Source organism: Astyanax mexicanus, chromosome 21 (genome assembly GCF_023375975.1).
Source record: "Astyanax mexicanus isolate ESR-SI-001 chromosome 21, AstMex3_surface, whole genome shotgun sequence".
Classification (NCBI taxonomy): Eukaryota; Metazoa; Chordata; class Actinopteri; order Characiformes; family Acestrorhamphidae; genus Astyanax; species Astyanax mexicanus.
This window is the reverse complement of record NC_064428.1, coordinates 25,764,573-25,791,729: the sequence shown is the minus strand read 5'-3', so window position 1 is coordinate 25,791,729 and position 27,157 is coordinate 25,764,573. Positions and strand designations below refer to the sequence as shown.

At 38.7% G+C, this 27,157-nt stretch overlaps 1 protein-coding gene and 1 non-coding gene across 7 annotated transcripts in view; both read right to left on the bottom strand.

The window, feature by feature from the left end:
- itsn1 (intersectin 1 (SH3 domain protein)) overlaps nucleotides 1–27,157 on the bottom strand; it is a 97,460-nt gene that overhangs the window by 63,561 nt on the left and 6,742 nt on the right. For all 6 annotated transcript variants that reach the window (XM_022674721.2, XM_007251341.4, XM_049470016.1 and 3 more), the window contains exons 2-4: nucleotides 12,971–13,031; nucleotides 8,262–8,357; nucleotides 773–836 (exon numbers count right to left, since the gene is read on the bottom strand). In XM_022674721.2, the coding sequence (XP_022530442.2) occupies nucleotides 773–836; nucleotides 8,262–8,357; nucleotides 12,971–12,998 (188 nt within the window). In that variant the 5' untranslated portion in view covers nucleotides 12,999–13,031. The remainder of the gene's footprint in view (nucleotides 1–772; nucleotides 837–8,261; nucleotides 8,358–12,970; nucleotides 13,032–27,157) is intronic.
- Nucleotides 519–592, bottom strand: LOC125786174 (small nucleolar RNA Z40). Its single transcript, XR_007428306.1, has one exon. It is a non-coding gene; the product is annotated as a small nucleolar RNA Z40 (small nucleolar RNA).

Here is a 27,157-nt window from a genome sequence, read left to right as displayed (position 1 = left end):
CTTCTTTCCTTCTTTCCCTATTTCCTTCCTTATTTTCTTCCTTCCTTATTTCCTTCTTTCCTTTCTTCCCTATTTCCTTCCTTCTTTCCTTATTTACTTCCTTATTTCCTTCCTTCCTTACTTCTTTTCTTCCTTATTTCCTTCCTTCCGTATTTACTTCTTTCCTTCTTTCCCTATTTCCTTCCTTATTTCCTTCTTTCCTTTCTTCCCTATTTCCTTCCTACCTTATTTCTTTTCTTCCTTATTTTCTTATTTCCTTCCTTCCTTTCTTATTTCCTTTCTTCCTTATTTACTTCCTTCCTTCCCCATTTCCTTCCTTCCTTCCCTATTTACTTCCTTATTTCCTTCCTCCTTTTCTTATTTCCCCCTTTCTTCTTTCCTTTCTTATTTCCTTTCTTCCTTGTTTCCTTCCTTCCTATCTTATTTCCTTCCTTCTTTTCTTATATTGTTTCTTCCTTATTTCCTTCTTCTTTATTTCCTCCCTTCGTATACGGTGCATATCCTATATATAGACATGTGTCCATTCAGAAAGGCAGTGTTCAATCACAGCTTTTCAGAGCAGTTGAACATAACGCCAATCATCATTAGAGAACGTCACTGCTACGCTAGCTCTCTCACTCACACATATCCTGCATGCAGTGTGTAAACATCAAAACACAAGTCATATTTTCCACTTTAGTAACTACAACCACCGCAGCCAGAGAAGACCAGGTGAAAATAATCTGGATTATGAAGTAGTGGGAATAATCAGTCAGATTAGAGAGGCTCATACCATATCTGGGCCAGAACAGGGGCAGGTAAGCCTGACTGCAGGAAGAAATTCTTGGCCTGATCACCTGTAGAGAAAGAATGATTAGGAAGGTTAGTCATTCCATAAAAACACAAATTATTACTGTACTAAACTGTACGAAAGATAGTTGTGTTACTTTCATTTATAAACATCTTTTCAATAAATCTAAAAATAAAACACTTCCCACAGCGGCATTCTCCGTCATCTAGCCTAATTTAAATAGTTAGGTGCTTTCAAAATTCAGAGTACAGAGAATATTACGCAACTGATACACATACAGACAGTACTAGTCCAGCACCTTGAATTTAATATAAACACCCGAATCGTCCAACTGCAGCACATCTAGCCTCCCACTCCAGATTAACCAGTATCTGATTATCAGCCTGCAGCATTTGCATGCTAAATTTAAAATAGCATTTTTTTTTTAATATTATTATACCACAGTTAGTTCCAACCCTGCAATGTGATTGGCTGAGAGGCTTTCTATGAGGGCCATTATCAGCCAGTAATGCACTGTAATCAAAGCTCTCCATGTATTACTCCACCACATACTCCAGGTAACCTAGCAACGATGCAACGCCTACAAGCCAAATAGCACAGCTACAAACAGAGCAGCAATGGAACAATTTTAACTTGCAGAGTTTTTATAATTAAACAGATCATATTTTCTCATCCTCTTTAACTCAAAATCTTTCAATAAACAGTGATAATGAAACTGTGGTATAATCGCAAAAATCTACTTGTGCCTACGACTGCAGCACAGCAGTGCCAATATTACACGCTATAGCACAAACCTCAAGTTTACTATTGCTTAATTCTTTTTGCTATTAATAAATTCAAACTGTTACATTCATTTATAAGCCCTAATTTACAACAAAGACATTTTTACATGCCACTATAGGATACCACTAAAGAACCTGCTCAAAATACATAGTTAACACCTAGCATTGGACCCTGATCTGAGTGTAATAGAACAGCACAGTTGCTCAGAGAAGGAAAACTAAAAGGCTTGCATAACACACAGGACAAACCTCACTGAAGTGCTATTATAGCTTTTAAGCGTAATTATGATTCACAGTGTTTGGAGTCTAAGCAGACCGGCACACAGAACTTCTGCACAGTTATAAACATGCCCCGGCATCTGGACTGGACTTTGGTTCAGGTGATCCACCCACTAAAGCTTGTGCAAGCACAGACAGAGGAGCCAGCCGGCTTCACGTTAGACTGCTGTGTATTTATTCATGGTCTCGCTCTTTTCAAGGGGAGGGGAAACCAGGCTTTCCAGAGCTTTTTCGATTCCCAGGAACACGGATATAAAGCGGAACAGAACTTATACAATTGAACTTGGGGGGGGGGACAATTGACCCATTCATGCTCTGCCCACAAATGGTGTGGGTTTTTCCTCTTTACCTGCAGCCAGTTTAACAGAACACTTGCAAATATCTCATCCAGTCCAATGACTAATCGGACACTCTTAAAATGTATAAAAATAAAGATGCTACAAACTGTTTTGTGGTGGAAGCTATAAAGAACTGTTTTTGTGAAAGAGGGGCTTTTAATTTGGTTACAATAATCACATTAAGCAATGGCTGTTTACGCAAACATAGAACTATATTACAAACATAAGGGCTGTAAGAAAACAATGATACACTGAAGTATTGTGATACTTTATCAATTCTTAAAACACAATAATGATTTAATGGTTGGTTTCAGAAACTGTCAGATTCTGTGTTGTTTAATAAGCATTGTAGTAACTAACATTAGATCCCACTAGACTTTACTTTCACTCACTTTGTGTACACCACGATAGAGTTTCATACTATGATAGTTTTCCAAAGATTACAATATATATTTTTTATTGTAGCTTATTTTCTAGTCTACAATATCCTGATACCTCTCTGTATATATAATCATGTTACATATTGTATTGCCAAGTTCTTCTCAATACACAGACAGCCCTAACAGATATGGTTCTTGTTATGGAACCAAAACTGGATGTTTTGTAGCACTAGATGTGTCACAATAATCTATTTCATTTCATTTTATTTTAAGACAATTTAATTTGGCTGATGATATAATAGCATTAAAAAATGCAATTACACCATTTTAGAAGGACAATAAACTTTAATTTTTGCTTTTTTACTTTGTGTGAAAATTTGGTAGGATTTTCAGTGATAGTTAAAAAAACAATACAGAGCCGAGTTCGTCCCACGTAGCTTGTTTTAACATGGTAAACAGTCCACTATATTCACCTCTTAACAGTGAAAAAGAAAGTGCTTAGCATGAGTAGTGGCTAATGCTAATACTGCTTCAGCCTATGTGCTGAAGAAACTTCACTAAAACTCCTTTATAACGCTGTACTTCTGCTGTACTGAGTGGCTTTACTGCTTCTTACAACCTGACTGGTAAAATACATACATAAGGTGCACCGGATAATAAGGCGCACTGACGATTTTTGGGAAAATTAAAGGATTTTAAGTGCGCCTTACAGTGTGAAAAATACGGAATTCTATAGTCCGTTACATACTATAAAAGGCGATATAACATTAAAACTTACTGTAACATTACATTTTAGATTGCAGCAAACGATATTGCATTCAGAGTTTCAAACTAGACAATGCTGTTGGTAACCAAAACAAAAACGCCAAAAATTACATTAATTGTTGCGGCTACCCATAAATCTAGTTCTGCTGTGAAAGTTTCATATTCATCTTAAGAGGAAGCCGAAGAGAGCAGGAAGCCTCCGAAGCCTCCACAGCAAGTTTCACTTCTTCACAACCATCAGCTGAGGCTGCCAGGGGTCAGAGTCAAGTCCAGGTGTGAAAACTCCAAAAGACGTGTGAAGAATATATTGCCACATGTGTGAAAGTTGCACGCGTCACAAACACACCCTGCACATAAGAAGTGTGTGTGTGGGTATGAGCGCGTAGGGAGTGTCTGATCTCAGAATTAGGTAAAGCTCTTCAGGAGGGAAAACATGTAATTTCTCCCTTTCAAAGACAGTCTTTGAAAACAGTCTCAAAAGAGTCTTTTCTAGTTAATCACCCTTGATTTGGAGCTTTAAGCAGGATCTCACCCCATGGGGTAATGATTTTTTTGAGAAAGAATGGAGGATCTTGTTCATGATCTCAAGGGAGCTGGGAGCATAGTCAACAAGAATATCATTAGTAACACACCCCAACGCAATAGACTGAGAACTTTCATCGCTCCTGCTGAAGAACATGCGCGAGTACAGGCTGTCTAAAGATTCAGAGAAGGCCTGGGAGAACATGATTGTGTCAAATAATAAAAAAATTGAGTTTTCTGGAATCAACTCGACTTGACGTCTTGTTTGGAGGCAGAGAAACTCTGGACATGACCCTTAAAAACACCACCCCCTTGTTGAGTATCAAGGAGGAAACATTCTGCTTTGGGGCAACAACAAAAAACTTCACTGCATTGTGTAGTTTATGAAGGGGGGCATGCACCCTAAAAACCTTGAATAAAAACCTCCTTTAGAACACTAAAGATGGGCCGTGGCTGGGTCTCCCAGCATGACAATGACCGAAAACATACGGCAAAGGCAACAAATTGTGGCTTAGGAAGAGGCATATTAATATCCTGGAGTGATCTAGCTAGTCTCTGGAACTTAATTGTAATTAATTAATTAAAACCTTCAGGATTTTAAGACTTTCTGTAAAGAGGAGTGGGGCAAAAAAATCCCTCGGAGATGTGAGCAAAAACGGTGAGCAATTACAAGAAAAAAGTGACATCTGTGCTTGGCAACAAGAGTTTCTCTACCAAGCACTAAGTCACGTTTTGCTTGAGGATCATATACTTATTCATTTAAATCTGTTATAAAATTAATATGGTTGTTTAGCAAATAAGAAGCTACTCACTGCATCAGTTGTGGTCAAATACTTAATTACCTATTGGCTTGGTTAAATGTAAGTGGGGACCTTTTTCTCTGGCCAGGCAGTGCATGTGTGCATGTATGTATGTCTCCTGTGTGTTTGTGTTGGTGTGTGTGTGTGTGTGTAAATGTGAGTACTGAACTGTTTGCCAAATAGCCGTGCTGTAAAAGCCTTGAACTTTGTTCAACTCTGTAAAGAAAGATGAAGAAAGCGTATGTGTTAGAGTGTGTGTGTGTGCTCCACTTAACGACCCTGCCTCACACACCCCTCCCATTCAAACTCTCCATCCCACTCAGGACAACAGGATGTGTCCTCGTCCCCGGCCTGTCTGCCCCCCCCCACCACACACACACACAAGTACGCCTTTATATGCTTCCAGCCTAAAACAGCCTCTCCCTGCCTCGGCCCGGCTGACCGCGGGCACGCCGCCATCCAGCCAACACAAAGAGGGCCTATCCACCAGCATCACAGCGGGGGATCACCCCCGGGTCAAAACCAGCCCAATCAGGAAAAGACCTGTTAAGAGGTGCTCACAGTGATAGAGCTGCTCTTTATCTCCTTTTATCTTCAGAGCTGAGCTGGAGAAACTGCTTTTTGGAGCCAACAGACTCTTTGCTTATCTTAATAGACAAAAAGCAGCAAATAAAACATTAATAAACCTAACATTTATAACCAAAAGAAAAAAAGGGTGAAAGAGATAAACAGAGAAGTAAAAAAAAAGAGGAAGTAGGAGGTTTCTCAAGTTGATTGCATGCTATATAAGCAATGAGGGTAAACGGCATTCAATAATTAAATTCTATTCAATTCATTTCAACTCAATTCAATTCAATGGCTTCAACACAGCCAAACATACACTAAACTAAATGACTATTTCCAGACTGGGACTAAGCCTAGATGTACACTATATTTTTCATTTAATTGAATATCTCTATACAATATGATGTGTTCTTTACGAATATGCTTAATCCCTGTCTGAGAAACTGCTCTTATATGGGCTAAAGTATTGGCACATCTACTTTTTATCACAAAGGCAGAATTTGTTCTGAAATCAAGGCTATTAAAAATTTTGTTGATCTCTTCTTGAAATAACTGTCTCTACAGAACAGGCTAGACTTTATACAAGATTCAGGAGCATTGCTGTGAGGATATGCTTGCATTCATTTAGTAAGAAAAGGGTCACCCTGGATTCACACTGGCAGGTGACAGAGCGACAGGTGACCATTAATTTTTTTTATGGGAGGGTGCAATTTGTAGCCGTGACACAGCGTCAAGCGCTGCGCTTTCCTCCAAGCGCGTGGCGATGCTAATTGGTAATGCTGCATCAGCAACAGCTCGAAAATAAGCGATGGCTGATTTCACATGTATCGGAGGAGGCATGTGCTAGTCTTCACCCTCCTGGTGTTGGGGCATCACTAGTGATAGAGGGAGTCCTAATGAGTGAGTTGTGTAATTGGCTGTGCAACATTGGGGAGAAATTGGGGAAAGGAAAAAAAAAAGATCGTGTTAAAAAAATGGACAATAAAGACAGCCGTTGTTTACAGTCATCACTTTTAGTACTGGAACTGTCTGCCGCAAACACGCCAAAATAACAACAGGCTAGCGAGCTAGCAAGCTAAAACTAGCACTGTGGCTGAACACACATGCACGCATGCACAGAGACCCACAGACCCCACACTCTCTACAGCTCTCACAAACACAAACATGCTACGCTTTTCCCCCAATCACACGCTTGTATTCTACCCTAAACACACCAGTGCATGATTTAAACCGTCAGTAAACACAGAACTTTTTACTGCAGATTCTCTACAGAATATCAGGGAGTGACGCCTGGCCTATGCGACACACCTAGAACACAATGCAGTCACATAAAAACTGGAGGAAGAAGAGAGTTGCGCGTTTTCTAGCTGGAAATACAGGCACTATTCTGAGTTTAAATCAGTTAAAGATGATCAATATCAATGTTGGCTGTTTAATCTGTTTTGCTGCGACAAAGTGCTACCTTCAAAACACTACGTGAAAAGGCGCAGCAACACACTTCAAAAATAAGTCCCAAAGGGGAGTAAGTTTTGGCAAAACTTTTATGTTGAGGCGGCAGTAACTTAAAAGTAACTTTGTTACACTTTAAAGGGGTAATTATTAATCAGATTAATTTTTCAAAGTAATGCCATCACTGCCACCACCCCACATTATTCCCGAAGTACTGAATGGAGTACCATCATTCGAGAGAACAATGGTTCTTCCACTGCTCCACAGCTCACTGCTGAGGTCTTTTTACCTCTTTTCCACACCTGGCACTTATGGAGTCATGGAGTCAATGGTTTATGTTAATTTATTTGCTCAAGATTGTTATTTTCTTTTGCCAATATTTCTCTACAGAAACTAGAGAGTTCCTATCTTCTAAAACTGTCACTCTTATAGCATCACTGGCCTTCCACCCTGTAGCAAATTGTGGTCTATATCAGCACTATGTGACGATTTGCATAACCTTTTACATAATTGCCGTTTTAGAAAATGCAAATGGACAGAGGCTTGTATTAGAAGTCAGCAGCCAATGCCAGCATGTATTTACAACAGGAAGCACCACAGCTGAGCTGATCCAACTGAACAAGATACTGTTGCATATTTACCAGAAGATTTTTTTTTACTACTGATCCAAGAACAGCTTTGTGGTTTCTATTAAACACAGAACAATTAGGAATAGTAAAGGAGAAGCTGGTGTGTGGTCAGGCTCAATGGGCTTTCTGCACTCAGAGCATGGTGTTATAAACTAGGGAACAGGAAACTGTGTGTTCTCTGCAGATTAACGGTCAGGATGTTCATTTTCATCATGAGGGGAAATAGGACGAGTTTAGAGAACCGCAGGGAAAAGACTGAGAGAGCCCATACTTCACTTCCTACTATAACTATATCACACACTAAGTAAATTTATTTTATAAGCCCTAAAATAGAACCATGAGGCAAGCCCCATGCATGCTAAATCAAACAGTTAATTGTTATCACAATATCGCTGTATTCACTGAGATTTATAGCTGAATAATAAATATTAAGGGTGCACGATATGGACAAAAACCCTCCCAAAACAAAAACAATATGTGATAAAACTGTTGAATATTTTGATATTGAAGTAAAATATGATGAAGTAGTTTAAGCTCTTTTAAATGTAAAGATTTTTTGTTTTAATTTGGGTTGGATCCATTCAGTTCTCCCAGGCTAAGAAGTAATTTAATGTGTTTGCCTCACTCTACCTCCAGCCTAGCTAAAGTGAGCGCAAAGGGGGGGAGGGCTTAGGAGTAAACATGAAGTAACTGCGTGGTCTCCATCCACATGGTTGTGCAAGTGCTTGTAAACGCACGTGTCGAAAGCTGTGCACCTCAGCCCGGCACAGTTTTGTTATTTCCAGTTACAGCTGAATCCACGCTTTTAATCCCACTGGAATGATTGTGCTCCATCCAGTACTTTGCGGTCGGGGATGAGGTTGGGTGGTGATCATGCAACATCCTACTCTGAGACACAAACAGAGTGAGACCTCAATCCTCATCCTTACAGCAGGTTGATGAAGATCGGTGAAAAGGACTGACCTGTGATGAAGCCAGCAGGTGTGGGGGCCAGGCTGTGGAACTGTTGGTCATGTTTGGCTCTCTCGTCCACAGAGATAACCCATGTGTCCAGCCCCCCTATACACACACACACACCACACACACACACACAAAAGGGAAAATAAAACACACATCAGCAATAGACACTACTGTAAAGAAATTTTTCTGCTTTTTTTGAGATTTCAATAAACATACTTTAAGAAATGATCTGTTTAGAGATATATAACATTTCATTCTCAGAACGAGGATGGGAAACTGAGAGGAGAGGAAGAGAAGGTGTGGTGAAGTGTTTTCAGTTGTCACTCAGAGAGTATTAATGAGACACTTTAAAGAGGAAGGAAAGAGGAAAGGAAGTAAAGGGAGATTAAAAGAGCTACAGAGAACAAGAGCATGCATGAGTGAGAGAGAGTACACAAAAGTGAGAAAGAGAAAACGTGCAAGTAAAAAAAAAAGGGCTGGAGTAAGAGAGAGGTCTTGAATGAGAGAACGGAAGTGAGAAAGAGAAAAGCATCAGAGCGAGATAGAAAAAGTAAGCTAGTGGGAGAAAGAGCATGAGTGAGAGCACACAAGAGAGTGAGGAAGAGTGAGCAAGCAAAAAGGAGAGAGAGAGCACAAGAGGAAGAGAGCAGAAGAAAAAGCTGGCGATATAAAGAGAACCAGTTCCAGAGAGAGTGAGTGAACAAAAAGGTAGCAAGAGAAAGAGTGAGAAAGACAATGAAAGACAATGAGAGAAAGAGTGAGCAAGAGAGAAAGATAGACAGTTGGTTGGTTGTTGGGGTTTTATTTATACACTTGGTTTTATATATCCATACAGAGCAAAGTAGGGTTGCAACGGTATGAGATTTTCACGGTATGATAACCGTCTCAGAAAATACCGCGGTATCACGGTTATCACGGTATCACAGTTTGTTACATATATTTTTAAACTGACCCATAAAGAAATTACAACAAAGGTTTTTTGTTCAATTAACTATTTATTGTAGAAACCTGGAACAATTATAATTTAATGTCTCCTTAAAAAAAAAAAGCTGTACACCATCAGGTGAAGGAAATTAGTTTTTTCCACTACTCTTAAGGGCATTAAGAGTGTATATAAAAAAAATATATATATAAATATATAATATATATATATACACACACACACACGTTACACCAGTGTTGGGAGTAACGGCGTTAAAACTAACCGCGTTACTAACGCCGTTACTTTTTTTCAGTAACGAGTAATCTAACTAATTACTATGACTGTAACTATAACACCGTTACCATTTCCGACACCCCGTTACAGCACGTTACTTTAGCAGCTCTATGAACTTTTTTTTTATATTTCGCTTTGCCCTGGTTAACCCCTCCTCTGTCCGGTGAACTTGAGCTTCTGGCCGCTGTGCCTGTGGTTTGGCGTGGTGAAGTGAGGCACAATTGTGACGATTTGCGTGCTCTAATCAATTCAGTGATTGCCGTGGACAACCCAAGTTCCGAATTAAGGACGTTAAGCTCTTTTTAGCTGCTCCGGTTTTTGTGGTGCTGCTGCTTTCTATTTTAGAGCTTAGATTCTCTGCCCGAATCCCACCTGACCTGAGGACCGACCCGAAATCAGGCTCCTATTTTTATTTTATATAAAGCTCTGGTGTGATAATCACAATGTTGCTAAGTAACCAATTATTATTGTTCACTAAAGCGAACGAAATAGCGAAAATTGAAAGTGAAAAACATTTGTGTTAACTGAATCTAATAAAAACGGTAATTAAAAGGAAAAACATAACTATCTCGAACTGTATTTTGTATTTATAAAACTAACTAAAACGAACTGAAATAACTGATAGAATACCCTCATTTTTGTGTTTAATTTATTTATAAGCGCTGTTGTACAGCGGAGTTGTACAGCGGGAGTTGTTGTGCCGAGCGCGCGGCACTCGTGGTCCGTTAGTTCTTGTGTAAAGCGCTCGCGCTAGCAAGCCCACCCTAAAATGAACAGAAAAAATAAAAACAAAATAAAATTAAACTATAATAAAAATGAAAACTGTAATCACGTAGCTCTGGGCGCACGTGAACGCCTCCGCGTTTGACTTGCAGCATTGTGTGTAGCTGTTCTTAAAAATCATTTAAATTAAATAATAGTTCTATGCTTCTATGTTACAGTGTTAATTAACATAATTCTGATTATATTTCGCTCATTCAATCAGCCCGAAAACAGACAGTTTATGGGGCGGATCGGGTCAGGCTCATAATGACAGTTTATGGTTCGGGCTTGGGCAGAATGTGCACGGGCTCCGGCTGGGTCGGATTTTTTGGGCAAGATCTAAGCTCTATTCTCTTTTGGTGAAGCTGTTATATTAATACCATTTTAACGGGCATTAAATTGTTGTTTTTGTCCATTATTTTGTTTTATATATACATATTTCTTTTGAGTGTGGCTTGGTTTGTTAAATTTCATCCCCAGACGCGTTTTTCCGCTTTTTTCAGTATTACAAGTTTTAGTAATTTTCTTTGGTTGTGTGGAGAATTTCGTTTTATTTTTTTGAAATTCGTTAGATTATATTTTTGTCAACATTTTGGGTTTATTTTCGTTTGTTATTTTTTGTTATTTTTCTAATAATAATAGTAAATGCATAATTGATTTCCTTTTTTTGACGGGCGAATAATAAAAAGTAATGCGATAGTTACTTTTACTGGTAACTAATTACTTTTATAGTGGAGTAACTCCGTTAGTAACTCAGTTACTTTTTTGGAGAAGTAACGAGTAACTATAAGTAATTACTTTTTCAAAGTAATGTGCCCAACACTGCGTTACACACATTACATGTCCTCTAAGAAGTAAAGATCCTGTATTTAAAATATTCAGTACAATTATTTAAGTTTAAATTATTTAATATCTGATAAACTGAGCCTGGGTCAGTGTCTGATCAACAACTGTTGTAAACGTCCGTTTTACTGTCAAGTTGGTATATAACCAGATACTGCAGAAAGAGGGGATTTATTTCTGACATGATCCTCACAATAGAGATTTCTATTTTAAGGCTTTCACAGCGAGTCTGGTTTTAACATATGAAAAACAGGCACGTCAGGATTTGAAAATGAACGCATGTAAATGAATGGCGTCTTTCACATCCAGTCCGGCCAGGACCTTTACACGGACACGTGAATCCATTGTAGCACGCACTTCACGCCTGTACCTGCGTGCCCAAATTTCGGATAACTCAGCGCTTTTGCGGGCGCTTCCCACATGGGTTGTGCACGACTACAAAGAGGTTCTATTTAGGTTCAGATTAAAATTATAAACTAAACACATACTTTGCGCTGCACGGCGGGGTGGTGTTCTCGGAGATGGGAGAACAGGTTTGACGTATGTCCACCTTTAGCTGTGACTTTACGGCCACATTGATTACAAATCAGATAACCATCCTCGGGTGCGTTCGGCGGGTATCCGAAATAGTCCCACACTGCTGATTTTAGTTTAGCCTTTTTTAAGGCGGACGGAGATAATGTTTAGTCTGATGCACTTTCTGCTGTTCTCAACGCTGTGTGCTGAGGAGCTGAAGCGGAGCAGAGTTGCGCATGCGCGGGTGAGTTTCTCCGCTGGCATGCGTTTTACCGGTAATAAGCAAACACACACGGTATGATAACCGTGCATTTTAATACCATGGTATACCGTGAAACCGGTTACCGCTGCAACCCTAGAGCAAAGTTGTTCAAAAGTTCTAGCACGATAAGGGAAATATATTTTCGCAACATATGTTTTAAATTAGGTGTTCGACATTAAGATAAAAACATTTTTAAAAAATCCATATTACCATATTTTTCACACTATGCCCACTTAAAATCCTTTCATTTTCCCAAAAATCGTCAGTGTGCCTATTTATCCGGTGTATATGAATTTTACAAGTCAGGTTGTAAGGAGCGGTAAAGCCACTCCACTGAAGAACAGCAATTAAAGCAGTATTAGCATTAGCTTCTAACTGTGTTAAGCGCTAGCTCTTTGGCCTTTTATCAGCCTGTAGCCTGCTGCTAACCTTGCCTAGCACTGCTGGAGCAGCATTAGCATTAGCTGCTAACCGCACAAGGAGCTAGCTTTTTGACCGTTCAGAGGTGAGTATTATTGGACTGTATCCTGCGTGTTTACCATATTTAAACAAGCTACGTGGGACAAACCGTTAATATCACCCTGGCATACTGGAACCCTCAGGTTTCCTCAGTGTAGCACTGTCGGGTGCTGCTAATGCTAATGCCCTAGCTTTTATTGCAAATCTGTAAATCTAAGCTTACTGTAAATAAACGGAAGTGGTGAGACCTGCTGAATTTAGAAGAAAAACTTGGCGACACCCCTGTTCCTACTATTATTTACTAGTGTCCCATAAAATACGCATTATAATCCGGTGCACCTTATTTATGTAAATAGACCAGAAAACAGATGTTTATTTATAGTGCGCCTTATAACCTGGTGCACTATATAGTGCGGAAAATACTCATTTTTCTATATAATGCAATATTGATATGGATATGTATAAATAATAATACAAATTCTACATGAGTTTTAATAAAACAAATAATAAGGCGTAGTCTGCATACTGAAACAACCTGGACACAACACAAAGGTAATAAACAGGTGGCAAACTTCACATGACAGTTGGAAGAGTATCTGTGTGTGGCGCACCCTCACACACCTATCAGAGTGGGTGTGTGTTAATAGCACTCACCTCCAAAGGGCGTGGGGAATTGAGCCATGGTTCAGTCAGTCAGCTGCACCCTGCCACGCTCCTGTAACACACACACACACACACACACAGAAATAAAACAATTAGTTTTTCAGTCCCTCACACTCTATGGTCCGTATAGTCTGCTCTAATTCTTCCTGTGGGAGAAACAGACAAGGTGACACAGATCGTGGGAGATCTGTGGGAAATTACAATTTGCAGAAAGAGCAAATACACAACATACAAACACATACACAAAAACACACACATATACAAATAAACCTGGCTTCCCACAAAGCCTGGCTCAGGCTGTAATTGCCATTTACAGGACAGCTTAAGTCGGGTGGGCTGTGCCATTTGGTTAAGACCCCCTGTTGTTTGTGTCTGTGTGTGTGTGTACGATGGGATAACATTTTGGGTCGTTTAGCTTGCGTGCTTGTAAAGCTCCCACAACATGATCTGCCCGTTACCCTGACTACATTTACCAGCTGCTTGACTACATTAACCAGCTTCAGTCAGCTTGCATTTGAGCTACTGATGGGCGAAAATATGACCAAAATGTGACACACCTCACATGTGTGTTGTACGAGTGGGCTTTTATATAGAGTATATATGATATAAAACAATATACCTTCAATTAAGGCATTGATTTGGTTTACTTCGTCCCACAAAATTACACAATATATGAAGTATTCAGACTTCATTACAGAAACACAGTTAAAGAATGTAAACAATAGACCTAAAAAAAGAGACACCTCAACAAATTAAACTAAATATTTTAAATAGTTCAATAAACACTATAAATTGACCTAAAATACTCAATGCTTCAATATTCAAAGAGATATTTCTCAAAAGCTTTATTACACAAGTAAGACACAAGTTTAATATTAACTTACAATACGTTATTCCTGAAGCCATTGGAGGCATTATAATATTAAAATCAGTCACAATTTCCAAATGCCATTTTTTCTCCAATTAACAAATACATTAAATTTAGTATGCATTAAAATGGTCCTTCAAGCTACAAAGGGTCTCTTTTCTACATGAATTGCTATTTCCTGTTGTTTTCCGTTTTTACTCTGGAAAAAAAACACTTATACAGTGAGGAACAGCAACAGAAGCTCCTCAGATAAAGCACTCTTCTCATTTCTCTTCAGGCAGGACACCACAGAGCTGAGCTTCCAGTGTGTTATATTATTATGCTAACTGGCTAGTAGCATAATAAGCTAGCAGTAGCTAGTGAGTTCTTTTAGTGTGCTTTTTTGGCAGTATTGTTCTACACAGCGCTCCGCAGCTTTGAAAAATGTACAGCAGCACTAATTTGAGCAATCATTCTTTTTCTCAAATTGATCAAAAAGCCTAGAGAGAAAACATATATATATATATATATATATATATATATATATATTCTACAACCAAAAGGGATTTCATGTGATGTCCTCAAGGCTCCCCTAGAAAATGCACCTATTGCTGACAGAGATATGCAAATGCACTAAGGCACCAGACCTTCTCCAAATGGTGCTTCAGCCACTCTGTAAGAATTAACTTTTAGCCAAGCGCAGATGCCTGCAGTAGCCATTTCCCAACTGGAGTTTCTTCCCATTGGATAGTGTTAGGGTTAGCTTATAGCCTAGCAGCCCTTTTTAAACTGTTGTTTCCCCAGACTGGCTAGGATTAGCTAGAAGTCTAGCCTGGATACCCACAGCAGCTCATCTCAAAGTGGACACGGGTTAGCTTTTACACTTTTATTAGCAAGGTCTCCAGCGTTTAGCTAAAATTAGCTTTTAGCCTAATGCTAATTTTCCCTCATTTTTAACCAAAAGTCTCAGGATCACATTATTTCACCAGCTTTAATCAGGCCTTGAGAAACTCTGGATGGGTGTAAATTTAGAGGGTGTAGACATAAAAAGCCAAAACTGTTACACAAATCAGCATGTCTTACAGTTTTGGTTTGCAAGTTTTCCATTCTAAGGCAGCTTTAAGTAGGGAGACACAATAAGAAACAGTGAAAGACTTTCAAGAATGAAGGCAAGCCAAAAATGAGAGAAACACTGGTGGAGGAGAAGCAGAGAAGCCAGCAAGAGTGAAGCCACAATCTGTTACTAGTTATCTCCCAGCTGTGTAAACGCTGCAATGGAGCATGTGCACCCACCCACTGTTACACACACACACACACACACACACACACACAAACACACACACACCATCAGGGACAACCCCCAGCATTGGGCCAAAATATTTTAATCAGTGCCAGATCCTCCATCACTATCCTTCCATAGCACCCCAATCTCTCTCTCTCTATATATATATATATATATATATATAGTTTTCTCAACAGGGTCCAATCAAAGCTGTGTCTGAGTGAACACACACACACACACACACACACACTAATCCCATCCATATTACTGTATGTTAGAGAAACAGACAGTGCCTATAGTATTTTGCGTGGCACACAGTGATTACGAGGGCCGCGTGCTGACAGAGTACTTTGTTCTGCTTAACAAACTCAAAACGAGATCCTCATTACACGCAGCAGCAGTCAGGATTACAATGAAGTGCTTTTGTGGTTCGAAAAGTGATGGCAAATCATTTTTCCAGCAGTTCTCAATCGCTCAGCACTGCATCACACGCAGTCATACCCTTCCTACTAACCTTCAACTTGAGTCATCTTGGGCCAAACAAAAGCCAAGACAAAGCTGAGCAATATAATAGAAGGCATGGATTCCTATTGTATGATCAGCAAGACAGACAATAAAGCGTAAATGTCGTTCATGCAACACTAAGGGGCTACTCATGCATACTTTCTAAAGGACAATTGAGGATGAGTGTTAAATACAGATACAGAGTCACACACGTTTTTCTGTCAGTACTCCCCATTCATTTTATCCATGTTTCTGCACATTCTGGATAAGGATACAGAGAGCTTGTTTGGAGGAGGGGCTGATTTTTGTTGTTTTGAACTCCAAATCGTTATAAGTGTGGATTGATTTTGCAATTCAATGCATTATTTTCAGAAAGTAGGTTCACAAAATGTCAATGGAAACTGTGGTTTTATTAGGCATAAGCAGATACTTTGATGCAATAGTGATACCACTGTGGCTTTGCCATCAAGCTGCCGGCGCTCAGAGGGAGCACAATTGGCCCTGCTCCCTCCGGGTGGGTAGATGGCGCTCTCTCCCCTAGGGTGATGTCCACATGACGGGGCGTCTGTGAGCTGATGTACTGGAGCCGAGCCGCTGCGCTTTCCTCCGAGCGCCCTGGCTGCTCGGTAGTGATACCACTGGACATAGATCAAAGTGCTGGACAAAAAAAAGGCAGTTTTACCAAAATGAACCAATCGTGCAACCCCAAACGTGGCACAGGGAGCAGATAGCTTCCACATCTGCAGCAGTCGGCACTACAGTTCTGTTAAAGTGCTCTGGCTCACTTCTGATATCGAAAACAGCTTTTACACTTTACCAAACATATCGAACTCACAGAGTAAGTGCTCCCAGGTCCAGAAAAGTCCAGAGGAAAAAAAAAATGCTAGCATAAAAACATCCCTCAAAAAATGTTTGCTTTTCTTTTGACACATGATCAGCTGGTGTTAAAGCTCTATTAAAGCCCAGGAACAAAGCAGAGAACTAATCACTAGTCCTCCTAAAATTATTCTAGGGTCTAGGAATGAGCTCTGCTCTGAGTGGCTGGTTTTCATCAATGCAGCCACTCACAGAAGCACACATAGCATAGCTCAGCTCTGTTTTCAGCACCCTCTTAAGCACAGAGTCTTAATGGAAGTAATGTTGCTGTCCTCTCTGAATCCTCTGAGCATGATTTGAAATCAGCTAGCTTTGTCTTTTAGGGTCAGCCCTAAAAGACTAGGCGAGGGTTAGCTTTTAACTTAGCATGCATACATGCAACAGCATTTCTCACAAGAGAAGCACTTTATTTTTATTTTTTTCATTATCGTTCATTATAGTTCAAACAACAGGCCCTTTTGCCGACCTCTGGTCTAGGGTTTGTTCCAGTGATGTAGTGTACTGTAAGTCTGAAAATGTTGCCAGTAGGGGTGTGCCATATCGTATTGTACACGATAATATCGCCAAAAATTTTCAATATCGTGTACGATATTATACCCTGAAATATCGTGCCATATCACATCAGGGAACTACTTTTTTTTTGCTGTTTTTAGCAAAAGAAAAATTCACACTGTTCTGATTTCCCATTTTATATCTACTAGAGACAGATTATATCTGTCCAGTATCATTTATTTTACTTTAATCCTGGATATATGGAGGTATGTAGAGCGCATTATTAGTACCATGACATTCTGGATCATTGACTTCTGTTACAAATTAATGTGACTGATTAATTTCTTGTAATTTTTTAAAATCTCAGTTAAGGGTGTGCTATATCATTCCGTATGCAATAAGAAAATATAATATTCATTTTGGTGCTGTAGTGTATTCTTGAAATTATTTTTAAATTTAATATTTCGTCATATTGCCAAGAGTATCGTTATCGCGAAAATACCATGAACTATCGTGATATTATTTTAGGGCCATATCGCCCACCTCTAGTTGCCAGTGCAAAATAGTGGGCTTAAGTGATTGCTTCATTTTCTAAAAAGATTGCTTTGGTTACTTGAGTAGTGTAAGAAGTTTACTAAACCTAAACGTTGAACACTGAAAGTCTTATAAAACAGATAATACATTCAATATCGGCTTATTGCCGATCGCATGCATCGTTTTGACATTTTTGTCATCTTTTTTTCTCGGGTCACCCTGAACATGACATTCTAGCCAATAAACCAAAAGGTTTGAGAGCTTTTGTTCCAGACTGGCGGGGAGGCTAAGCTGGTGTGAAGATGTGTGAATACTGGGAAATCTCTGTTTGAATTGTGAGGTGCTTCTCAAGATGGAGGGCTGCAGACTGAGACTGCTTGAGAGCTTGACTCCACACTGAAAGCATTCTGTTCCACTGATTAAACTGAAGAGTCAGTCACACTCTCAAACACACACACACAGCCCGGTCAAACACTCCAGTGTTAGCGACACTGTCACCCTCACGACAGAGCTGGCTCTCGTCACAGTCTTACTAAAGGCCGAGCATGCGTGTTAGCGTATGTGTGTTTGTGTGTTGAATGTGTGTGTGTGAGTGTGTGTGTGTGTGTGTGTGTGTGTGTGTGTTAGCTGTCTGACCTACTTTTTCCCTTTGCACTTTTCAGATTCTAATGAGGCTTTCCTCAGGACAATGCTTCAACCACAGCACTCCAAATGAACGTCTAGAAAAAGGGGGAAAACTCGCAGCCACAATGCATTAGCAAGAATAATGAAAACCAATGCATGTAGTCTCAACCCTTCATACTCATTTCTACTCCCTGATCCAGAATCAGCCGCCCCCTAAGCTAGCAACAGTGTCTTTCACTGCAAAAGAAACCTCCCATATGGGTCTCGGTTCAGCAGAGAGACCGCATGCTGCTCCGTTTTGCGCAATCTTGCATTTCTCCTCCCTCACAAGAGGCTACTCGCGAGAACAAACCCCACAGAGGAGCAGGGATCGTCAGGCGATGATGTCATACGACTGCAATGCTGCCATTGGGTGAGGCAAGCCTGGGTTGAGAGCTTAACTCTGAACCAGGTCCTATTTGCATATTCATGAATAAATTATACCATGGGGGGCATTTTAGATGTTCCTGGACAAAAATAAAAAATGACAAATGCTACGTTGGGTGAATTTAATCAGACATGAATGAAAAATCCAGCAATAAGGGCGCCTGACAACTGACACACTACACACTCTTCAAAATAAAAGTGCTACAAATGGTCCTCTGACCTTCACAACCTCTAGAAACTTTGTGTTTGAATGTAATGATGATACATCTCTAAAAAAATAAGAAAAAAATAATGAGCTTCTTTGATTTAACCAAATAAAAAACAAAAACTCGATGGATGATCACAAGCTATCAAACCAAGCTGAGCTGCTTGAATTTCTGCACCAGGAGTGGCATAAAGTTATCCAAAAGCAGTGTGTAAGACTGGTGGAGGAGAACATGCCAAGATGCATGAAAACTATTATTAAAAACAGGGTTATTCCACCAAATATTGATTTCTGAATTCTTAAATCTTTATGAATATGAACTTTTTTCCTTTGCATTATTTGAGGTCTGAAATATTTTTTGCATCTTTTTGTTTTTCAGCCATTTCTAATTTGCTGCAAATAAATGCTTTGAATGACAATATTTGGGAAATCTGGAATCTGTGAGAAATGTTGTCTGTAGTTTATAGAATAAAACAACAATGTTTATTTTACTCAAACATATACCTATACATAGCAAAATCAGAGAAACTGATTCAGAGCTGTATGTGAATCATTAAAATATCAGAGAGAAATTATATTTATATCATTGTAGTAGGCTGTAGCATCTTTTTGGACCACCTCTAGTCTGGATACATGATAAGAAACGGTTGGGAATGGAAGCATACAAGTTGATTACAGTATCATGTGGCACATTTGCACAAAGATGTTGCAGCCGTGTCTGTAGACCCTGCACTCGTAGGTTGTCGAAGTTGGTATTCCAACTGGTCCAATAAATGCTCAACTGGTGACAAATCTATTGACAAGCCAAACCAAGGAGGTGTTGCAATCTGCAAGAAATATTCCTCAAAAACCCTTACTGTGTGGGTAAGCATTGTCCTGTGCTGAAAGATGCCAGTTGTCAGCTCTGTTGTTATATGCAATGGCTGTCACTACAAATTTGACAGTTGCAGTCTGTAGCCATCTTGATATGAACTCAACAGTTGCTGGCTAATGGACAGCTTAGAAGATGGGCAATTTGTTTCAGTCCAAGGATGCACTTAGTGTTTTTAGAGGCATGTCTAGCAATTAGTGAGCTCTCACCAAGAGGTACACTACCACTAGTAAGAAGAACCTTTACATGCTTTTTCACACTCGCATAAATCATGGTTTAAATGGAACTAATAGAGGCTTTTCTACAGCACTTTTATCTATCAATCAATCAAGAACCATCTGTAGCACCTTTACTTCAAAGAGTGCACGCTCTGAGACTCGCTATTAATAGACAATAAAAAGCTACAGGTTCACCCACAATGCTCGGCAACACACGTACTAAAGCTTGTTTCCAGCACAGCAAACCTTCCACCCATCCTCTGAGCAAAGCACAAAGTTTCACTGCTGACGCTGCGCCAAAAACAGTAGCTGGTGGCTTTGAGGGCCTCCCAGCAGACAGGCTTCCTCGAGTTCTAGCATTTCACGCACCAGTTCCTTCTTTGTAAAAGGGCAACACAATTGGCAATCTGTGACAGGGCACTAGCCTGAGGCTACGCTATAACCGAAGTTTGTGTCTGACACCCATATCACGAAAAACACACTGTCCTCACCTAAAATCAAGTTTGAGATGATATTAATGAATGGAACACATTGGAATGGATTACTACTAATGACAAACATACACAAACCTAATCAGTCTACAGTAGTTCAGCCTTATTTACAGCCAATGAAAACAGTCATGATTTACATACTCACTCATTCTTAAAAACAGTACAGTAACTACAACAGAGAATGCCAATGGTCACTTAATGTATGTATGATGATAAATGTTATGGTTGGGATTTGGGAATCAAGATTCATCTGCGATTCACAATGATGATAATGTCAACTGGCTCATGTCTAGCTCCCTCCCCTCTACTCCCTCATGAAAAACAGATTTCACACTCAATTTGAACCTGTCTGTAAAAAAATATTTTGCAGAGCAAAAAGTGGCTGTATTTAGACTAGGATTAGTTTTACATGGGGAGTTGGGGTAATGCAGACTTACCACAGGAAGTCTGTAAAATCTATGACCAATTCCCATATAAGAAATCTAAGCATAAATGACTAATAAGATGGAAGTGGCTACTCGATTTACACACCACTGTAACTTCCAAAAAAAAAACAAAAACGTGACTATAACCCACTTACAGTAATAATGAAACTTCAGTATAAAAAAAATAAATTGCCTAAACTAAATACCGCCAAAAGCGACTCTGTGCTTTAGAAAAGTTGCTTAAAAAAAAAATAAAAAATACAATCACAACAGCACATCACAATAAAAACATAAAGAACTTTCACCAACTACTCACACAAGACAAAATTTTACAATAAAAACTTTTAAAACTATTTTACCTAAAGTGCAAGCTTGTTTTGTTTTTGGACACAACTGGTTACAAATTCTGTTGGAAAATTAAAAAATTTAATTTTAGATTTAGATTTAAGTCTCAGATCACTCTTATTTTAAACAGCTTCTTAGGGCTATGGACTGCTCATTTTAGCAAGGCCAGGTGGCACACCTTTATCAGAGCTTTATCAATAAATAAAATACTCTTTTTCTTGTACCAACAACAAGCATTTTCTGTTAGTGATTTTCTTAATGTGTGCCATAATAAAATAATTGCAGTTACAGGAATGCTAACGTCAAGTTGACCAAGAAAACATTAAGTAAACAGCTTAGAGGATTTCTGCATTTCTAGGAAGGGAGGAAAAAAACATAAAATCAACCCCACCTCTTACCCATCCTCACTAGTGACAGATTGCTTTATAGCAATGTCAATACAAGTCTGATGCACTGTGGAAGCCACTGTGGAGGTCTGATGAATGGTTGCTTCCAGTGTTACGAAGAACATTTCACTGGAAAAAGGAACAATACATTAAAGACCAGTGAATCAATTTTATACTATTTTTAAACTGTAAAAGATGGACATAAAGAAGTAATTAATGTGTCATCTAAAGCTTTATGTCGTATATTTAACTTGCTTGGCTATTTACAGAAACATTTTGCCCAATGGTGCCCAGAATGTATGAGTATATACAGTACAGGCCAAAATTGTGAACACACCTTCTCTTTTTCAATGAGTTTTCTTTATTTGCATGACTATTTACATTGTTGATTCTCACTGAAGGCATCACAACTATGAATGAACACGTGGATTTATTTACTTAACAAAAAAAGGTGAAATAACTGAAAACATGAACATATAGAACATAAACCTACAGACACGTGGGCCTCAGAGACATAATTATAGCACAAGAAAAATGTAGGACATGGGCTGTTTAAGTAATCCTTAAGCAAACACACATTTTCATAGTAACCCTCAAATCCCACTGCACCAGAGGAGCCATGTGGAAAATACTACTCCTCCTCTCCTCTCACATTCAATCTGCAGGTAATGGAAAACTGACTTCGGTCAATTTCCTGTTAAACTGATTCAAGATCAGTTAAGGGGACCTGCCCTAGAGTTGCTAGGATTAAGATCTGAGTAAAAAGGAAAGCTCTAGATCAGCAAATAGAGGCAAGGGAAGTCCTTCATGCTCTAATAAGTACAGCTAAAGGTGTTTAAAACATGCTTTCATACCTACACTGTTCGGTCCAGAACTTTGGTATTTTTCATCAGAACCAAAACGCATACTACAGTGTCTGAACTATCTAACATGGTTTAGATTGTTTGCATTGTGGAAGCAATTTTTGGAGCGGTTCGGACCAATTACAAGACATTACGCAACAGTAGAAAACTGTCTTTTTGAGTCTCCAGTGTTCACACAGATGTGGCCACTTAGCATTGAGCAATGTACAGTAAGTGCTAAAATTGTAAAATGTATGACCATTTCACATATAAGAAATCTCAGCATAAATAACTAATAGGATGGGAGTGGCTACTCGATTTACACACCGCTGTCACTTCCAAAAAAAAGTGGCTATAATCCACTTTCAGTAATAACACTTTAGTTAAAAAATTAAAAGCTTTTTGCTCAGAACACGCATGCAGGCTACGCTACACAGCGACTAAACTAAAGCTACAGAAGCATCATGCCTCTAAGGGGTCCTCAAAAGAGTGCTGTACATTGTTTAACAGCTATGATTTGCAATAGATTAAGGTTGCAGCGGTAACCGGTTTCACGGTATACCATGGTATTAAAATGCACGGTTATCATACCGTGTGTGTTTGCTTATTACCGGTAAAACGCAAGCCAGCAGAGAAACTCACCCGCGCATGCGCAACTCTGCTCCGCTTCAGCTACTCAGCACACAGCGGTGAGAACAGCAGAAAGTGCATCAGACTAAACAAATCTCCGTCTGCCTACAAAAAGGCTAAACTAAAATCAGCAGTGTGGGACTATTTCAGAGACCCGCCGAACGCACCAGAGGATGATTATCCGATTTGTAATCAATGTGGCCGTAAAGTCACAGCTAAAGGTGGACATACGTCAAACCTGTTCTCCCATCTCCGAGAACACCACCCCGCTGTGCAGCGCAAAGTATGTGTTTAGTTTATAATTTTTTTGTGAGGATCATGTCAGAAATAAATCCCCTCTTTCTGCATATCTGGTTATATAGCAACTTGGCAGTAAAACGGACGTTTACAACAGTTTACAACTGACCCAGGCTCAGTTTATCAGATATTAAATAATTTAAACTTAAAATAAATAATATAATTAAAACAAAAATAATTGTACTGAATATTTTAAATACAGGATCTTTACTTTTTAGAGTACATGTAATGTGTGACACGTGTGTGTGTGTATGTGTCTATATATATATATATTATATATTTATATATATATATATATATATATATATATATATATATATATATATATATATATATATATATATATATATATTATATACACTCTTAATGCCCTTAAGAGTAGTGGAAAACCTGGTTTCCTTCACCTGATGGTGTACAGCTTATTTTTTTTAAAGGAGACATTATCTATATAATTGTTCCAGGTTTCTACAATAAATAGTTAATTGAACAAAAAAAACCTTTGTTGTAATTTCTTTAAGGGTCAGTTTAATAATATATGTAACAAACTGTGATACTGTGATAACCGTAATACCGCGGTATTTTCTGAGACGGTTATCATACCGTGAAAATCTCATATCGTTGCAACCCTACAATAGATTTGATTGTAAAGGCCAAGACTTATGCGAGGCCTCCTCAAGCACCTCCGTGCTTCAGAAAAGTTGCATAAAAAAAAGAGAAGGATTTCTTCATGTATTTATTTGTTCCCTAAAGCACGAGGCATGCTTGCATTGACTGGGGAGTTATGATAATATTTTATATTTAAACAAACAATTCAGGGGAGGCCTTTATAAGAATTTATGACGGAAAAAGTTGACCGTTTGTTCATCCAGTCCCTCCAGAGTTCTGGTGCACCAGCAAGCATGCGAAGGCAGTTGAAACAAAGCATAAAATAACATCTCCTGCCCACATTGAACTGTGTGTGTGTGATGCTAGACCTATTAGCATTTGTGTCAGCCACCGTGCTTATTTTACACTAACTAAAGGAAAAAAATAGAAAAGGAATAGAAAATAGAAAGTAGAACATTTCCTAACCACACTAAGCACATGGGAGTACAGGGCTGTCAAACCTGTTCGTAAAAAGGGCCGGTGTGGCTGTAGATGTGGTGAGCAACATAATACACCCACACATATCGTCTGTGATAATATCTTAATTACTGCGTTAATGATGCACAAGCTTGTTATCGAGTAGGCTACTCACTTGGAAAAATACAACAGCAATCAAAACACCTTTACTCCAGGCATTGCCTATAGACCAGGGGTGTCCAAACTACGGTCCGCTGGCCATTTGCGGCCCGTTTCCTGGTTTGAAGTGGCCCGCAAGGTATTTTAGAAAAAAAATAAATTTTGGCCCGCAGGTTTTTTATAATGTGAGATTCAACGTTTAAATGCTAGGTGTCAGAAAACGTCCCAAAGAGGCTATAAGCGGCAAGAATGCACAGTTATAGCGTGGGAAACAGACCAAAGAGTCTAAAAGCGGCGAGAGTGCTCAGTTGTAGCGTGGAAAATGGACCAAAGAGTCTAAAAGCGGGAGAGTGCACAGTTGTAGAGCAGAAAACAAGCCAAAGAGTTTAACAACTCCAAAGAAATAAAAAATGGACAGCAAATGCGGAAAATTTCAGTCATGTTGGGAAAATTACTGTGAGTTCAGAGGGAAGTGTGTATGTTTAATTTGTCAGGAATCAGTTGCCTAATTAGGAGTATAATATTAAGAGACACTATGAAACAAAACATCAAATTGAAAATCTTAGTTAACACAACACTGTTAAAGATATAGTAGCTAAAGATAGTAACTCAAGTAAAATGGTGTGTAAATTATAGTATTTGTTTTATTACAGAGTCTGTGGCTCGTGACTGCACATATATTTCTCCTTCTGGACCCCAACATTGACTACCCCTGTGCTCACACTGGCAGGTGGCAATCCCACATGTTGTCCCACGTTTGTCTGTTGTAAGTGTGTTCACAGACATCACAGATGTTGAGCTGTTTATCAGTGTGGTTGGTTAGCACAGATGCTAATTTAGCAAGCCACCCATCAAGGCAACTGCTACTTTCAACCACGCTTCTTTTTCCTCCAAATAGTTGACAGTGCTGTGCTGAAGTCTCTCTCTCTCCCTCTCTCTCATTTCTTTTTAGACTGAAATCTGCATTACCAAGTAAATAAAAAATGCCATAAACATATGGTTTCCATATATATTGTTTGTAAACAATTTTAGTAATAATTTTATAACAATTTTAATAATATATTTAGTAAACAATTATTATAATTTAAAAAGCGTACACTTACAACATAAGAGTGAGTAAGGGCCCCCCACCACAGCTTCCTAAACTGAAATAGGAATAAAGAAGGATTTCACTGTACTGTTTATTTAAGTAAATGTATAAAAAATAGAGCAAAAAATAAAGCAACTTAATTTATACAGAGGTTAATGGAAAATAGGTAACAACAAATCTGACAGATCTGACCACTCCAGAGTAAAGATATGGAGTTTGACTGAAAACACACACACAAACATATAGACACACACACACACACAAAAATATACACACACAGCTCCAGGTAAGGTGTGAAAGTGTGAAGTAATCATGTGTTAAGTGCAAAGCCCCAAAGTGATGGAAAGTGTGAGAAGGTATTAATAGAGCACTCTCTCTTACACACACAAACACCCACCAAGTTTACTATTAAAATCCAGCCGTACATTATAAATGCACATTCAAACTAAGAAAAAGGTCATAAAGTTCCACATGAGCAAGTTCTCTAATATGTAACCTGTCAAGTTTCCAAAACTGCTGATCTGACTGCTGTAATGCACAATCACAACAGTAACTATTTGTCTGTAATACAGACACACGGCAGTCATAGATCACACTTCCGTCTGCATTCCTAACATAGCACAGTAGTCTGAACAGGACATGGCTTTGGTTTCATCTTAAGCAATCACTTCTACAAGGCTTTAGGTATGGATGTCATGACTGCCTAATTTAGGAAACATACTGATTTAAATGAACTACATTGTAATTTAGCAAAAAAATAATAATATATATTTTTATTAATATTTTAATTTAAATCTGACCTATTTGTACAGAATTAGTTTTACATCTGTACTATTTACATCTGCACATCTGCACTATTACACAGCAGTTCTATCAGTCCACAAGTCACAATTTAACAGCAGAAGAAGCAAAAAAATATTGAATGCATAAACCAGGATTCTTTCATCTTTTATAAACACACAGTAGAATAAGTCACAGTTTGTTCCACCTAGTGTCATATAGTCCAGTTGAATTACACAATACTGAAACTAACTGACACTGCAAAGGCGTGTTTTTCTGTGACACAACTCTGGAAATTCAGACCACATAAAAATGACGAGTTTCATTGATCTTAGGAAATTTTAAACCTCTGGAATATAAGCAAGAGGAAGATCACAAGTCATCAAACCAAGCTGAACTGCTCTAATTTTTGCACTAGGAAAAAGCAGTGTGTAAGACTGGTGGAGGAGAACATGCCAAGACGCATGAAAACTGTGATTAAAAACCTCTATATAAGGACCAGTTAGCTAAATACATTTGAAACCAACAAATGAGAAACCACATATTTCAGGTAGGTAGCTTTACATTTATTGATTGAATTCAGCTGGTTGAAAGTTAAAATGCAGGTATATAAATGTTATAAAGTGTAGTTTCTCTGTAAGCTTTAAATATATACATCAGCCCAGAATTTCCATAGTTTTGCATTCCTAACAATAGTTAGCAAAATAACAATCCCTTGATAGAAAAATGAGACACTGTCAATATATAGTATACTTTGACAAAACTCATTTGAGGCATGTTTCAGAAAGAAAA